Source organism: Carassius carassius, chromosome 50 (genome assembly GCF_963082965.1).
Source record: "Carassius carassius chromosome 50, fCarCar2.1, whole genome shotgun sequence".
NCBI lineage: Eukaryota > Metazoa > Chordata > Actinopteri > Cypriniformes > Cyprinidae > Carassius > Carassius carassius.
Window position 1 is genome coordinate 11,279,873 of NC_081804.1, and position 17,214 is coordinate 11,297,086.

General features: G+C 38.8%; 2 protein-coding genes across 10 annotated transcripts in view; both read right to left on the reverse strand.

Moving 5' to 3' along the window:
• Nucleotides 1–232: 232 nt before the first annotated feature.
• Nucleotides 233–3,516, reverse strand: fezf1 (FEZ family zinc finger 1). The gene is made up of 4 exons (XM_059545960.1): nt 2,368–3,516; nt 2,157–2,291; nt 1,136–1,268; nt 233–983 (listed from the first exon to the last, which is right to left on the reverse strand). Exons 1-4 carry the CDS (start codon nt 3,130–3,132, stop codon nt 724–726), a joined length of 1,293 nt encoding a protein of 430 aa, XP_059401943.1. The 5' UTR covers nt 3,133–3,516; the 3' UTR covers nt 233–723.
• Nucleotides 3,517–6,291: 2,775 nt separating this feature from the next.
• LOC132133802 (calcium-dependent secretion activator 2-like) overlaps nt 6,292–17,214 on the reverse strand; it is a 173,774-nt gene continuing 162,851 nt past the window's right edge. For 5 of the 9 annotated variants that reach the window (XM_059546785.1, XM_059546792.1, XM_059546791.1 and 2 more), the window contains 6 exons: nt 15,717–15,791; nt 15,396–15,479; nt 15,256–15,288; nt 9,622–9,729; nt 7,395–7,499; nt 6,292–7,143 (listed from right to left, as the gene is read on the reverse strand). In XM_059546785.1, the coding sequence (XP_059402768.1) occupies nt 6,973–7,143; nt 7,395–7,499; nt 9,622–9,729; nt 15,256–15,288; nt 15,396–15,479; nt 15,717–15,791 (576 nt within the window). In that variant the 3' untranslated portion in view covers nt 6,292–6,972. The remainder of the gene's footprint in view (nt 7,144–7,394; nt 7,500–9,621; nt 9,730–15,255; nt 15,289–15,395; nt 15,480–15,716; nt 15,792–17,214) is intronic. The other 4 variants (XM_059546788.1, XM_059546786.1, XM_059546790.1 and 1 more) reach the window with 2 other exon arrangements.

Sequence of the window (17,214 nt, forward strand, 5' to 3'; positions counted from 1 at the left end):
CAGTTCAGTTAGTCCCAGTAAAGAGTACCAGTATTATGATACTGATTATGTAATTGTTTTAGTTAAAATTAACTAAAAATGGTCAACCAGACCTTAATGAATATTGCTTGACAAGAAAAGACACTGAAACTCTCCGTTCGCATAATTTATCGTCGGTCTTTTTTAGAAACGATCTATTATTCCCATTCTTCTTTATAACACGCGTCTTCATAGAGAGAGAGAGAAAAAAATATAGCATAAGATATGTTTTATTTATTTTGATTCCCTAGCCCCCTTATCATATGCTTTATAATCTTTTTGACAGATCAGATGCCATTGGAAATGTACAACAAACCTTGCATATATATTCACATTGATTTAACAAAACGTTTACAGTTGGCAAACAGTATAGCTAATACAAAGAACTGTATAAATAATAAACATATAAAATGGGGTTTAAAATACACAGCGGTCACGAGAATTAATGTTTCATATACGGGTTTAATTACTCTCTATAAGTTAATGACAACAGTACAGTTTCAAATAAATAAGACTGTCGTTACCCTGAGAGTAAAAAGAATCATGTAATAGTTTACCATCCACAGACAAGCTTCAACAAAGATGACGGTCGCTCAGAATGATACAAATAATAATAAAAATAAATTTAAAAAAATAAAACGTTGCATGCGCGATTAGATTTTCTTTTTTTTCCCGGAGCATTTTCCCGCGGGACGCAGAGGAGGTTCAGTGCGCATCCAGGCTCGCGGGGGGTGTCGATGGAGAGCGGGGTCCTGGGGAAATGTCGTGCAGTTTCCTAATGTGTTTCTTAAGATCAAAGTTCCTGCAGAAACCCTTGCCGCATGTCGGACAGGTGAAAGGCTTCTTGTCGTTGTGCGTGTGCATGTGAAACGTGAGGTTGTACACCTGGTGGAAAGCTTTGTTGCAGATATTGCACTTGAACTGTTTTTCTCCGCTGTGGGTCAGTTTGTGGTTCTTGTAGTTTCCTTGAAAACAAAACACTATATGTGAGAATCCAATAAAAAAAAAAAAAACTAACAAAAAAAACAAAACAATACATATTAAATCAAATATTAAATCAATTGCATGTTTAAATATGATTACACGATAAATAGAAAATGCACTTCAGAACAACTACCTTTCTGATGAAATCCTTTGCCGCAGAATTCACAGATGAAGGGTTTGTATCCCGCGTGGATTCGTGTGTGAGTGTTGAGGGTTGAGCTTCGGTTGAAAGCTTTGCCACATTGGTTGCATTTATGCGGTTTTTCCTGCAAACACAAGAAACGTTATGGCGCACAATAAAACTAAAGACTGACTGAAAAATGTTTTACTTTCACGAGATATTTATATGATATCATGATAAACTGGTTCATTACTGCTAGCCTACAATATACTGATAAACGGAAATGAGTCCGACATGATATTTCATTATTATTATAATTTGATGTTGTTGTTGTTGATAATTATTTGTATTATTATTATTCATAATAAAATGCTTGCAAGTTTTTCGGTTATTATATCATTATTTTTACATACATTTTTTAAATCTTAAACCATTATCTGATTTAAAAAAAAATGCAAAATCTTCTAATAGAGAGAGAGAGAAAATACAAAATGCCTCATTTTATTCCATGATTTTTTTTTAACTTGAATAGCCTATTGCATAACGAATGAATAACGCTATAATTATCTTTTTATATACTACTACTACTAACAATACAATTATTACATGTTAAGTAAAAACTGTTAGCCTGAATGCACTGTAAGTCGCTTTGGATAAAAGCGTCTGCTAAATGCATACATTTAATTTAATTCTTAATTTAATTTTTAATTTACATGTAGGATTATTTACCCATAAAACATAACATAGATTGCAAATTAGCAGTACACTGATTTTTCAAAGATGTAAATAAAACAGCTACTAGAGTAGGCTATGTTTTACAAGAAAATGCCATTTCAGTTTTTTTCTCCTTCGCAATTTCACATTTAGTGCAATGCTTCTTTGTAGGATAATTGTGAAACATTTTCAGCAAATGAAAATTGTTTCTACACCTACAGCTTATTGAGGGTAGGTGAATAAATTGATGTCAGATACACCGGCAGCAGTAGCCTAGTATGATTTTAAATGTTATTTGTAAAATCATGCACATGGTTACCTGAGTGTGGATGATTTTATGGCGACACAGAGTGCTCGCTTGTCTGAATCCTTTGCCGCACACTTTACAGACAAACGGTCTGGCGCCCGTGTGAACCGGCATGTGACGCGTTAAATTATAGTGCGCGTTGAACACCTGAAAATTACAAATTGTGTTAAAAAAAGAGGATGCAATCTGTGCCAAACTAGAAGATCGATCTCGCTTGTCTCACCTTGCCACAAACTTCACAGGTGAACACCTTTGGTTTGGTTTGAGCAGAGCCGCTGTTTAATTTGGCCACGGAGTTCTTGAACAACTTCTCCGACAAGATGTGCGCGCTCTCCTTCATGTAATGGTGCAGGTGAGAGTGAGAAAGCTCCTTAAAAGACACGCCGGGAGGGGGACACCTGTCCGCAGAGGCGCCCGGTTTGCTCTTCTCCGAGGAGAACAGGCTCTTCTGGCGCGCGTGCAGCGGCGCGTTGAGGAGATACGACGCCATGGGGTGCAGGTTCATCAGACCTGCGTGAGGCGGACACGCGCTTTCCCCGCAGTTCAGGTAACAGACGGCGGCGCCCATGCCGTGGAACGACGACTGGTTGACCACGCGCGGCCGAAAGAGTTTGTACTGTCCGATGGCCGGGGTCGCGTCTTGCTGCTCGTTCTTGTAATTCAACCCGATGCTCAGCAGCTCGTTCGCGTTGTAGGAAACCGCGTCAGCGTGGTCTAATCCATTGACGTGAAGTTTATGAGGCGGCTCGCAGGCGAGCGGCACGAGGGGGATCATGCAGTGCAGCGGCGCGGGAGACTGCTTGGGATCCGCTTTCCCCGCGGGAGCGTGGAACAAGTTCGGGAACGGTATCGACTTTGGCTCGGGCGTCCTGGCCATAATCCTTTCAATCGAAAACGCGAGAGGTTTGGAGCTCGCGATCATGCTTCCTCCCGTCGAAGCCGAAGGGGCGCCGAATATTCCCGGTGAGTGGTACAGTGCGCTGTCCATGACTCGAGCGCAGCACCTGTCCCCGTGTCCTCCTTTTGTAGATAAGTTTGATTCCTCTCAGTGACCCGCGAGGAAAGACATCATCAAGCGCAAGGCCCCCCGGCTGCTCCGCTGCTTGTCAATTGCGGACAATCAGCATTTATGTCCGCCCCGGATTGCTCAATAAAGAGTGTTTTGTCAATAGCGTAACTCAGGGCTCACCACGCGCGCACGTCAAAGACACGCAAAGCAGCCCAGATGCTCGATTTAGTTATATCAGTCACTACAGCGGCTTTCTCTCTCTTCCTCTCTCTCTCCCTGTACTTGTCCTACACACTGCTGTGGGTGACTAACTCAAGAAGGTGCTCTTTATTAGCACTGTAAAGCGCTGGGCGAATCTCCGGTCCCCTCTCGCCGCGCTGTGACATCATTACTTCGCACAAGATGACAGGCGCGCGCATGCATCATGTTTGTCAACATCTGACATATGAAAACTCCCGAATTACATGAATTGAAACCGCATTCACTGTTTTTTTTTTTTTGGACTGGAAGGCGATATTATAATAACATATACTTTATTCAGGACATGTTTACTTTTTGTTAATTTATTTATTAAACAAATGTTTTGTCTGAATTAAAGCGAACGCATATTAAGAATGATTAACACTGAACGGACACGATATTTGGATTTGGCGATTTTGTTTAAACGTCAGTGTTTTCTGGATGTAATAATTTCATATTTATCAGATGTAAATTACTTTTCAAATCTACAACGTTTTCCTAAACTGTTGTTAGAAACCATAAAACTGTGATTTGTTATACTAGCAGAAAAAAACATGACAATTTTCTTTCACATTGCAATATGTTGTGGTAATTACATTTACTTGTTAAACTATATTTAAATGTAACAAAAAATAGAAAATATATAGGAAAATATATAGGACAGACTATATTAGATAGGAATAATTAATAATAAAAGGCTAATGATAAAAATCGAAACGAATAACATATAGGCTAATAGCCAACTGTAGCCTGTTGAAGTAAATTTAGGAGAGTGTATATTGTTCTGTTCATTTCTATTTTTATATGAAGTCTTATAATGTGACCTCAGGGGGCTGTTGGTCATGTATGATCGTAGTTGTCCCCCTGTAGTTAATGTTTAATTGGTTAAACTGTTGGTGTTCGTGTCACAACAGTCTCCAGTGTTTAAGCGCTGATTCTAACAGCAGCTGTTATCTGATTGAGCTTACAGTGAATTCACAGAGTGTTCCCCTATTGTGTGTACAAACAATTTAATGTAAATTATAAGAAATAATTATTTGTTATGCTTTTGCGTCTCATTAGTGAAACTTCACGCGACCATATAGTTTTGCCATCGCGCGCCACCTCACACGCACAGGAAAAAAGGATTATAAAAAGCGAAATTTCGCATCAGACGACCTTCGTTTCCAAACGCTAACTCGTGAGGACATTCATCTGGGAATTGTGCGCCAAACGAGAGGTATTAACAGCAAAACGCCTCCAAAGAGCTGAGATCATGCCACGAGAGAGAGTGAGAGAGGCGCGCGCTACAGTCACTCCGCGCGCACAAGGAGAGATCAGAAGCGGAAGCTCGGTGTGAAACCCATTTGACACTCATTTGATGCGAAGACATTTTTCGTGAAGGATTATTCTGTTTAAAGGTAACATATAAATGCAAAATGAGTTCGTCGATGACAAGTCGTGGCTTTGAAATATTTTATGTTTATTAGTAGGCCTATTTATTCTCAAATATAGGCTAGGCCTACATAATACAGTTTTTATACAATGGCTATTGACGCTCGGCGGTAAAATAAATGCGCTAAAATGTTTTTTTTCAGGGCGACTTTAGAACATTGCTAATTTTGAGTGCTGTTCAATTGTGGGTGTCGAATAACTAGCAATTTGAGCTTTTTTTCACATAATAAGCAGGCGCCTCACCGTTGTCATGTGCTGCTCCTCAGATTTCTTCAGATGGGCGAAGGCGAAACGAGAAAAGAAATCCTCTGTAATCATATCACGGCACAAATGCCTCTTATTGTTTGTTTCGTTTTGCTTAACGTTTGTAATGTTTTTTTCGTCACCCTTATTAAATACAAAAATACGTTCAATCAAGCAGTAATCTGAAAATGAGAAATATATAGGCTATGTGTGTCGATAAAACTCGGTTTAACTCATTTTGAGAGAGTTAAATTTTTATTGAAAGTCAAATTATTAGTTATTTGATATTACGGTAAATAATTATGATATGCATTTAATTTGTTCGTTGCATTTAGTGCAAAGTTAATTTCAGTAAGAAATGCAATAGTTATGATTGTAATACATAGCCTACCTCACAGTCGCGATTTCTGACAGTGAAGACTAGACATTTTTAATCTCATATTTGGAAAATAATAATAATAAAAGCATTTATTTAATCCCATTATCTTTATTCACCCCCCCACCCCGACCATAACACTACATTTAAAGCTGAAATCATTTTAAATGCAGTTTAAATAAAACGTCTTATGTACCCGACTCAAACAGCAAGTGAAAACCGTTACACTAGGTAGCTAAATGTTTCATACTTTAGCTTAAACAGTCCATTTTTATATTTCATTCGACGTTTTATTTAGCAAAACTAGAATTTACTAATTATGTTAACTCGTGACCCGTCTTGTTTAGTGTAGACGTCTAGAATGAACAGGACTGTAGTAAGCTATTCTTGTAATAGATTCCTATGAATAGAATTCCATTTCTTTCTTTCTGATTTGTTTGTTTAATATAATGCACAACAAAGAAACGGGCCATTTAAGGTGATGCCGAAAAGAACATGTAGTAAACCGCACACTAAATGGGTTTGAGACCCGAGACCAGTAAATTGGCCTAACTTTTAATAGTGGCTGAAACGATATCTAAATAAAATCAAATGTTGAATATGCAAGGAGATCACATTCAAGCATTTATAAATGTTTAATGATTGAATAAACAAACTAAAATTGCATTTAAAGTTTTTAATTTTTTTTCAAATGTATAACGTAAATATAAAAAATAATACACTTTTTTTATGTCCCTTAAAAAGCTTTATGTTTTTTAAATACATTTTTAAATGTTTCATTTCGAGGCTACTTAGCTTTTATGTGTGTCATATAATTTCATGCAAAACAAAAAAGACCAGAGAAGTGACATTAAAAACACTTTTATTGTAGCCTAACACTTAAAGACACCTGGGCAATCTCAGGTGCACAAAGACTATAAATTTACAGCTCATTAAAATCCAGTGACATTTTCTTTCATCTGAAACATAGTTGGACATCGACAGCCTACTATACATGACACACTCTGCGGTTATTTCAGCAGAAGGATCTGAATTCATAGCTATTGAGTGGAACAGTGTCACGACTTTACTACAGTGAACAACTAGCATTTCATCCATCATATATGGAGCTTTGGCCTGAGGATCTGAAGCTGATGCAAGAAAAAGAAAAAAAAAAGCATATAAGCAGACGCTACTTCCCTCACGCTCTGTATTTATAGTTTTCACTGCGGTACAAAGTGTCCATGATACACTTACAAATCATCGCCTGGTTCTTTGTGGGGAATTTTGTGCCTACAAGTACTTCCCGCTATTCGAGCTTGCCTTGTGATGAGCCACCATATCACTGCACATCAAATACAGAACGACAGAGACACTTTAGCTGTCTGTAAAGTGGCCAATGATAGTTTTATACAAGCATGGTGACATCGGCTTAGACAAGAGGGCAGTGCAACACTGGCTAGTGAGCATGAAGTGTGATCTCCAATCAGAAGAGCTGGAATCAGACCTCTTCATTTCAAGTTTATGACTGTCCAGTAGATGGGATGTTAACCCTCCTCTTCATCGCTGTCCCTCATGGTAATGCCCTGCAGACCGTCTGTGGCCGACACAGCCGCCGTGGTTTCCTCGATAGTGAGCCGGTTGTAAACGGTCTCGTAGGTCTTGTTGTTCAATGTGGTGTCCAACACGCCCTGCAGCCTGAAGTCACGGTACGACTTCTGTATGACAAAAATAAAGAGCGAAAACAAGCATGGAGAACAATTAAGTAGTTTAAGGACACGTAAATTTTACTTTTTGACTTCTCATACATCAGGATTCGCCTGAAATGGCACTTGTGTACTAATTAATCTCTCATTCTCATGGTAATGGGATTCGTTGTGCAGCCAAGCTGAACTTAACACTCTTGTCACGGTCAGTTAGCATCAACAGAGTTTCGAACAAAAACTTCACGCTGTATTCTTTTTTTTACCTTGACAATCTTGATGAGAGTTTTGAGTTGGTAAACATGCAGCTGCTGGTCGAGTCTGTCCGTCAGCCAGGCGCACACCGCCTTCATCAAAGAGCAGTACCATTGCTGTGCATGAAAGAAAGACAGAGATAAACCTTGGTGGGGATATAAATGTGATGCAAAAAACCCTCAGTATTTTAAGTAAATAAAAAGATACATGGTGCATGAATTTCACATCCGTGCTCTGTATTTTGCAGTCCTAAAAAATTATTTCTTTTAAAACTCAAGCTTCACATAAAAAATTTTTTTAGCAAAGAACCTGCAAGAAACCGTTGGCTACCTATTCAGCGTATTAAATATTCATTACCTAATTTGTCATTACTGAACTTACAAGAAGTATCTTCTCGTGCCCCAAGTATCATCTGAGGTCGTGTTTGCACATAATAACAAACTTAAAGATACCAAACCTACTAATTACAGAGCTAACACTTGAATCTGCATATAAAGGGGTCACCTTACACCTTTAGATCACATATTACTTCACACGGGGACACCTTAAATAATTACTGGTCTTTTCTACGAATGAAGCCGGTTCTTTAATCAGCGGTGTTCAGACTGTGAATCGGTTTTGCGCGAGAACCAGCTTGTGTTTGCATTCAGCCTGGTAATTTCATTTTTGAAATCATTAGCTCACATCGTCAAAAACTTAAAGAGACTGAGATTTTATTGTGCAGCAGGTGCTTACAATATGATTTCATGCAAACGCACAAGTGCATGATGACAGATTCATGTTTATTGCTGAAATACAACACTTAGACCCATTTTTATTGAGCTTCCCATGTAATTTAAAGTCAGGCTTTACCTTAACACGTCCAAATTTGTGACGGGAGCGTAAATGAATCCAAACAGCACTCGAACAATCACCAAAGTCCGCTCCAGCCGTTAACAAAAAGCAGGCAAAACGGAAAGATGAGACGCCACTTAATTAAAGCACTTAGGCTGGTTGGGAAACAGATGACTGTGCTCTAATTGTTGGAGGTGAAAGAATGGCAAGGCATTTCTTCATATCAGACGAATCTCCGTTGGTAATTACACGCGTAGGTGTCCACTTGTCTGGTTCATTAGGGAGTCAGGGGAGGGCAGCCTCCACACCTGTGACCAGGCTGAGGGCCGCGGCCCCTCACCGTGCAAAAAACATCGCTCCGCTAATCACAGTGATTTAGCGCCCTGGACAAACAGACCACAGCCTGCAAGGGCATGCGGAGACTGATTTTCTTATTTCCTTGAGTGTCTTCACAACACAACACTGAATGGTGCAGCAGCTCGTCCTTAAGAAGAAACACTCAAATATATTCACGTCCAAACCTTTAGTTGTCCAGAGATACAAGTTAGATTAAATGTTTTGAAACAGATGGATTCTTAAGACTTGAGATGCACCACCGCACACACAGGCTCCTTGATGAGGAAGTTTCTGCGGTGACACACGGCGGCCCTTCTCTCGGCTTGCTCTTGGGGCATGACTGGGTGCGTGTGACACACATTAGGGGCGGCTGGTGTGCACGGCACCTCTATCCCGCCTGCCTGTCTTCATCGGCAGCCTCAGCAAAGGTCTAATAAATCAAGAGAAGACATCAAACACTGCTTCTCCCCAATCTGGCTTGGAATAGGACATTTTCGAAGGCAATCTGCTCAGGATTTATAGGGGTGGGAGGGTTGTGTGTACAACCTCTTGAGTGTTTGCGCCGTTATATAGATCTGGTGTCTCTGAAAGCAGATTGGAAGTATGAGCAGTGTGTTCTAAACAAAATTAAGGAGCGAGACGTATGCATTTGCGCCTTCTACCTCTCTCTCAATGTTGTTTGAGAGTAAACAGGTCAACAGGCATTCCGGGTGAGTGCTCAGGCACTGGAAGTGGTCACAGTAGGCTGATGAGTGCTCTTGGTGAGGCCTCATTGCCTCTTCCTACAAAAACTTTACCACCCTTCTCACCTCCATTGGCCTTGGATTTACAATTCCCACAGCTGAGGAAATGGGGTGGGAACGCAGTTGGAAAAGAACCGAGACCGATTAAAAAAGGAATAGAATGCAATATTGGAATGTCCATTCATGACTTGCTTGAAGTAATTCTGCTGGCTTTGCATTGATCTTTAGACTTATAATGAAACATTTCTGTATCTATGGTGTCTGAAAGCAGTTGGGCGAAACTGAATCTCATTTATAGTGTGTTCTGTGACTGCCGGGAACTTACATCAAATATCTTTTCAGTGTACATCTCGTCGTTCACACGGTCTCGCAGAATATCCTGATTCTGTCGTACAAAGGTGATGTAGGTATCTGCTAGATCCATACCGGGTTTCTGTTGAAAATGATGGATTCAAAGTTAGCATTGATTAATTCATCCTCAGTCTTCATTTGTTTTTTGATGCAAAGCAAATTTTGCCAGAAAACATGCCAATGATTTATACTGAGCCATTCAAACTTTATTTTCATAAAGGTGGACTAAGTCAAACAGTTTGAATCTAAAGAAATGTACAATATTTTTGACTAAACATCAGTCAGATCAGTGGCAGAGTAAAAGCTGTTTTATTCTACATAAGAGCAGGTCCCCTCATGATCACAGCCACTTTAAGATCACAAGACCGGATTATTCTAATACTTTATTTCTTATTATACCAAAAACTGCAGCATATGCTTATGTTTACGCAACTATAAACATCATTATTTTTATACTTCTTGGTGTGAATTGGCCTTTATTGTATATTCTTTCGTGAATTGAAGAAGAGAGACATTTAAAAAAATATGATGACAATTATTATTAATAAATAAGAGCTGGTATTTCTGCAGTGACATTGTTAACTAAAATTCTTTGCTTTTATATGATGCTGCTTTCACGACCACCATCTCTGCCTGCTGAATGATGTTTAAAAAATAAAAACACTTGTAAACGTTAAATATATATAAAAACTAGTACCAAAAAGCATCTGCGACACTTATACCCCATTAAAAGCAATCCTTTTACCTGTGGAAAAATATTTCTATTCACACTGCGGCTGTTAAACCCTGTGTCCTAATGGTGCTGTAATTGCTGTGACATGTTTCCCACCCATGACTCAAGGGCTGATATAGCTTGAGGGCTTGATTGCTGGAAAACCCCCTTTTTATTATGGGGCCCATTAGAGAGCAAAGAGACACCTAAACGTCAACCTCCTGTTCTTGTCAGGCCTCTCTTCTTGTGAGTTTGTGTGTTGGTCACATGACAGAATGAAGGTCCAATGATGTGACAGTACCAGTGTGCTGAAGCTACTTTGAAACTGTGGCTTCCCAATCTGCAAGCTAGGGTTTAAAAACCTTACCAAAAATCTTACTGACCCCAAACTTGATTGGCAATGTGTATATTATTTGATATATTCCAAATTTATCTAACAACATCAGGATAATCATTGAATTGAACAGACTCAATACTAATAAAACCAAAAACACTTAAAAAAATTGTGACGTGACATACAGCCAATTAAGCAGTCAAACGCACAGTGAATGGACTTCTGTACAAGGACTCAACAAGGGATCGAATCTTGTTTTGAACTGATTCTCTACAATGAACTGGACATTATATACGAGGACCTTATTATTCCATCACTCTGCTGTAAAGTTGCACATGCAACTTGATGTAAAAACTTTTCCTGTAATAGTGGCAAACTGTCATGCTACTAATACAAGTTAGTCTATGTAGTAACGTCCTTAATTGTGGGAAGATAGCAACTCCCCAATACTGGATAGCAACACATTCAAACCTTTCATTCAACACTTATTGGACTGTACATTATAACCTCCTGACTGCATCCACAGTCGGCTGATATCCAGACAAACAGCAGTTGATCAAATACAACTGGGATCTCAAGAGGACTTCATGTCATGTTGAGCAAGAGGGCTTCAGAGGTCTTCACAGACATATATTATATTATCATGAAGGGCAGAAACCTGCCACTTCCTGTGCACAACCAAGCATATAATTGCTGATGTATCATGGCAATCACCTGCGACCCCATAAAAGGCACTTTTATGTTGTCTATTTAACCCAATGTCCTTCCTTCCATCTCTCTGACAGGATGACAAAGCCTCTGATAGACTGATAAGCAGACAAAAACACGATCTTCTCACACAAAATCCAACCGGAGGACCAAGGGACAGGCCTGATCCGTCAGGCCAGACAATGCCATGACGGTTGGGTGTGGGCCGAGTGTGAATGAATAAATAGAGAGATATGGGACGGTGCGATTAATGCCAGGTTAATGACTGGTTAAGCTAAGTGGATAAATGGCGTGGATGGCAAACAGAGGAGAAAGGGAAGGGGAGACCAAATGTGCAGTAATTACACAGAGCTGCTATCCTGGCTTCCTGCCACTGCCTCATTCACTGTCCAGGTGCAGGTGTGTGGGAGCGCGTGTGTGTGTGCGGTACCAAAGTAGAGAGCATGTGAAGTGCGTTTGTGCAAGTTTTGAGTAAATACTTTGTTGTGGTAACACTAATGTGAGTGCAGATTCGAGCCGTGGGTGTGAATGTGTGAATGAGTGTGTTAACAGAGCGCTATCGGGAGGGCGTCTCGCCAGAAAGCCCAGGCGCTTGAATGGCAGCCTTCACAAAGGAGCAGAGGAGCTTAACCTTTCGTGACAAGAGTCCAGAAATGTTCAGTGCCAAAGGCCACACCACAGCCAGCCCCCCCCCCTCCAGCTTCAGCAGGAGCTGAGAAAAGGGCTTACTTGGAGCAGCGTTCCTTCTGCACAAAAGCGCAAGGTGGTGGTTACATTATAATCTGAGGGGAAGATGGGGTGTTCACTCGCTGCACACCTCAGGGAGCTAATGCCAAGAGCTCGGGTGGAGCAATGGGGTGTGGATGTGTAGGGTTTGACTGACTTTTCTGTTCTTAATTTTGTCGGTGTGCTTTGTACAGTGGCCCCAAAAATTATTTGGACACTTAAGTCACGCCTGAACACCAGTAAATACAAAATATCACACAGAGTATCATTAATTTGAAAGAAGAATAACACAAGCATGTTAGACATTGTTAAGTTTGAAATGAACGAGTAAATGTAAAAAATTAAGTAAAAAAGCATTTAGAAATTCTATTTATATATGAATGCCACTACTTTGGTTTCATAGCACAAGCATACTTTTGAAGTGAAATATTTAAATTATATATTTTTTTAAAGTTGCAAATTATATGAAAACAGTTAAACTGTTCAAAATCAAGACAAAATGTTTTCAGGCATGTAAGTCACTTGTAAATATGTATAAATGTTATTGCATTATAGAAACCATTTAAACAACTGTAATATTTTTTATGAAATATAGAACAAGCACACTTTTAAACTTTTGAATTTTTAAGGTTTTAAAGTTTTGTTTTTTTGAAGTTGCCAATGACAAAACAAAAGATAACCTGTTTAAAATCAAAACAAAATGTATTTAGTCACTTAAGTCATGTAAATATTAATGAATGTTATTGCATTAGATAAAATATCAAATCAAGTGTAATGTTTTAAAAGAAATACAGCACAAGCACACTTTTAAAGTTAAACTTTTAGGTTTAAAATAATTAAGATGCAAATTATAAAGTGACAGGAAAACGGTTCAAAATCAACAATCAACATAAATATCTATGCATATTATCGCATTAGATAAAATATAAAATTAATTGTAATATTTTTCAAGAGAAATAGCACAAACACATTTTAAAAAGTGTAACGTTTTGAAAGATTTTTAAAGTTGCAAATGAAAAAAAAAATCAAGTAAACACACAAGTCGCACTTGAATACTGTATGTATGAATGTTATTTCACATGATAAAATACCAAAACAAGTTTGAACATTTTAAAGAAAAATAGCTTTTAAGTTTTAAAAGATAAAACAGTTGATAAACTTTTTAAAATTAAGTCAAAATCTATTCTGTTTTATCCTAATTTTGTATTGTTCTCTGATGGCCACTTACAAGGTTATCAAGATTTTTACATCCAAAAACATCATCATTTACAAGTATTTTCTGTCCTATTTTGACTCTCATCGGAACACTCTGTTTGAATAAGAGTGGGGGATTGTAGAAATAAACGCCCCTCTGCAATGATTGGCTAACAGTTGTGTAAGTTTGACAGCCTACATCCTTCATAGATGGACGCTGTGATTTAGATTAAAAACGCATAAATACTCAGTACATATCAAAAGCAATAGTGAACACGTAATAAAAAGTTACTCACACTTGTGTGGTGCGATATTACTTTCGGATCCAATATATTTGGCACAGCATCGTCTTTTAGTTTCAATCTTTCGGAAAAACCTGTGTCTAATTTTGCCTTGTTTGTAAACAAATCCATGGTAAAATTAAGTCAACAAAGGACCAAGTTCTTACTGACGCGATCTGAAACTGCATCTGCTCTTTTCTAATGTTGAGATCAGAAGGACATCTTGTTGTTTTTGGAGCATCTTTTATCGTTTGGTTTCTGTGTAGACCTGTGTTTGCTTCTCTCGTTATTAACACTACATGTGCAAATTGGTGGGCGGGCCTAAACAAGCAGTGATGTAGAAGCAGGCATTGATCTTCTTTGGAGGTGGGGTTTAGCCACACTATTACGTCATAAAGTGGCACATCCCACAAGCTGTCGTTTTGGCAGATTGGCTTCAATATATGCTGTTTTTAGACTAACAAGAAAGTTTTGAGTTCTGAAACTTACAGGATGTTTGTATAGTACAATGACCGCTAATATGTCAAAACATCAAGGAAATTTTGATTTCTCAGTTCATGACTTCATACATCCACTAAAATCACTCTTTGATTAAACTTTGGCCCAAATGGACTCTGCATTAACAAAATGCCACAGAAAAACCTTTAATAACGGGTGTTCCAATTCTGTGGAAATCCAAACATTCCTGGCCTTTGTCTGTTTGTATATTAAGTATTTTGGCTTATTTGATAATGCTTTCATCTGCCAAAAAAGTGTAGTTCTCTCAGCCCTGTTGAACGTTTTACAATGTTTAAATTTCATTCCACAAATTCCCCCCAAAATCAGCACAAAAAAAAATGTCTGCAAATTTAATCCGGGTCTAGTTCTTGTTAAAAGAGTCTAGAAGAGCTAGTTTTGAGAAAAGGTATCATTCATATATATATATGTGTGTGTGTGTGTGTGTGTGTATTTTTAGATTAGGGTTTCTATCATCTAAAGAAATGACATTTATACATTTCATGTGACACCCTTTGTGAGCATGACAGATTGCTTTTAGAAATCTTGCCTCAAGTTTTTGAACAGTGGCGTATGTATGAACACAAAATCTAGTCTGATATTAGTCACGGAACTAACTGGAATGATTAGTTGTTAATGTTTTTATTCAGAAAGTCCTTCTGTAATACTGTGGTCGCGGTTCAGGAGGTCATGTGATTACTCAGTCTTTCCCTCACCCTGTGTTAGTTTCTTTCTGCTTGCTCACTGTCTGCGCTCTGAACAGTGCTGGTTCCCGGTGATTCATTAGCATCTTTTTCTACTTGTGACGGCCCATTGTCAACACTGTGGCAGATCGTGAGACCGATTTTAAGCCAATCGGGTTGCTAATTAGTCTTGCTCAGCCAGCTCTGATAGACGCTCCAATCCTGCTTTCATTTGGCCATGAATCGCAAATTATAAAAAAAAATATAATTGTGTTAAGTAATAATACACATTAAGCCTTTTTAAATATTAAAAACAAAGCAAGATGGAAATGCTTGGCAAAGCTAAATAGAGAATCTGTTTCCCTAAGTAAATAATAAAACACACACACACAAACAAAAATGCAAAGCAGCATGCAAAAATATCCACATGGGGCATGCGGGCATCATGCACATTTATGTCCAAAATGACACTTACTGGGACATCCACATATTTGGCTGCAGCTTTTACCTTTTAAAAAAAAAATACCTGCTGAAATATCTTTGGCTCATTTAATGTTCAGTATGAAATGAGATCCTGGAAAGGGGTGTGGGTGGGATAAATGTGAAAATACTCACTGTGAAAGACAGGATGGAGGAGAAGAATGTTCCCTCATCATATCGTGAGATTTTGGACAACACCCCATCCAGAACAGCTGCAAACTGTGAAAGCAAAGAAATATGTTTGCGTGACAAACACATACGCCTTTAGCACAAGCAACAATTAGCAATTTAGGACAAAGTAGCATTCGCTGAAAAGCTACAACAGATATAACGTTTCCCGAAACATTGATGATTTTCGAGTTGCTTGCAGTGAAGGCCAGCTGAAAAAAATGGGCAAAAGCCAAAAGAAGGCAAAAAGGCTTAAAAGAAGCTGAGACAATGGCTTTTTCGGAGTACCTTTGAGACCAAGGAGGAGATCATTTCCTTAAAGGCCTCATCGATCAGGACATCGATTTTTGAGTGGTACTGCTGCTGTAGGACAAGAAGAGTAGGAGAAACATCAACAAATACAACAGGCATGACAGGAAACGCACGGATCGCGAGGCATCCTAAAAGAACAACATGCTCACAAAGACATATTTCGGCAGAGGGAAAAATCCTCCCCGTGTAACAGGGCTGAGTTAAGCAGCTATTAGGCCCATTATGCCTGTGAATGGCATTCCTGCTCTCGTTTAGGGCAAAGGAATTTTTGTGCGGCCACAATTAGGGCAGCCTTGTGTTTTTCTAAAGAACCCGTCCAGCTGCGGCGACCAAAGGCTCACACTACATTCAATTTATCCGCCATTTCATGTCTGATAAGTCTTATACACCTATTTTTTTCTGGAAAAAAGGTGAGAGGGAGAGTAGGAAGGAGAAAGCGAGGGCTTGGGGGTGTGTGTGTGTGTGTGAGAGAGAGAGAGAGAGAGAGAGAGAGAGAGAGAGAGACAGCGCATCCATTTGGGTGCACTGAATAGATGCCTTCGCCTATATGTGCTGCAAGCAGGAGTTCATCTCCGCCAACAATGGCCATTCATGGTGAATCTAAAGGACACCCAAATTAAAAATTTCAATCAACAATGCGTGCAGATCGGTGACAAATTGAGGGTGCTAAGAGGTCACTGTCAGCAGCCCTAATTTTCTTTTCACCCTTTTTTCCCTGCGTGCAAAATGGCAGCTTTTTCATAAATGGGATGGCAGCTTATAAAGCATAACCTTGTATTTCGAAAATAAAGCGGCAGGCAAACTCGGGTAAAATAATCTTTTCATTGTTTTTAAATAAAGTCTTTCACAAACACACGCTGTTGGCCATTAAATTCAATCCTGTGTGAAGGAAAATCAGTTGAGTGTTGAGAAATACCTTTTAACCCAATACTAAGAAGTAAAATTAAAAGTGGCGGTTTCTCGCAGCCGTGTGACTATCTCACCGCACAAGGCCACATACTTTAAGTGTTACTGCTGGAGAAAATTAATCTTTTTTTTTTTTTTCGTAAAGTTAGCTCCTGTTTTTTTTTTTTTAGGACTGGAAAAGAGTAGTATTGACAGCACAATTCAGAAAATAATTAGTTTAACAAAAACAAATAGTTTACTGGTATTTCAGAAGCTTTCATACATCTACATGTGCACTGAATATGAAGAAGAGAAAGAGATGGCAGTGATCAAATCTGAGGTTGTTTCTAAACCAAAATCATTTCAAATTCAAATAACACAAGTGTGTTTACAAGAGGTTCCACTCATTTTTGACATTTTGAAAATGTTTTACTGAGTATTTGTTCATACAATGGAAATCAATGTTATTTGGTTCCCAAATAAGACATGAGTAAATGATGACAGACTTTTACTATCCCTTTCATCTTTAATTGAACACAATGAGTTCTATCTCTGTTCACACAGAGATGAGACGGTAGAGAGGACACTT

Coding starts and splice junctions, on each gene's coding strand:
- fezf1 (XM_059545960.1), bottom strand. CDS start 3,132: ATGGACAGCGCACTGTACCACTCACCGGGAATATTCGGCGCCCCTTCG. Junction 1,269..2,156: donor ATAAAATCATCCACACTCAG/GTAACCATGTGC, acceptor TTGTGTTTGCAG/GAAAAACCGCATAAATGCAA. Junction 984..1,135: donor CAAAGGATTTCATCAGAAAG/GTAGTTGTTCTG, acceptor TTTGTTTTCAAG/GAAACTACAAGAACCACAAA.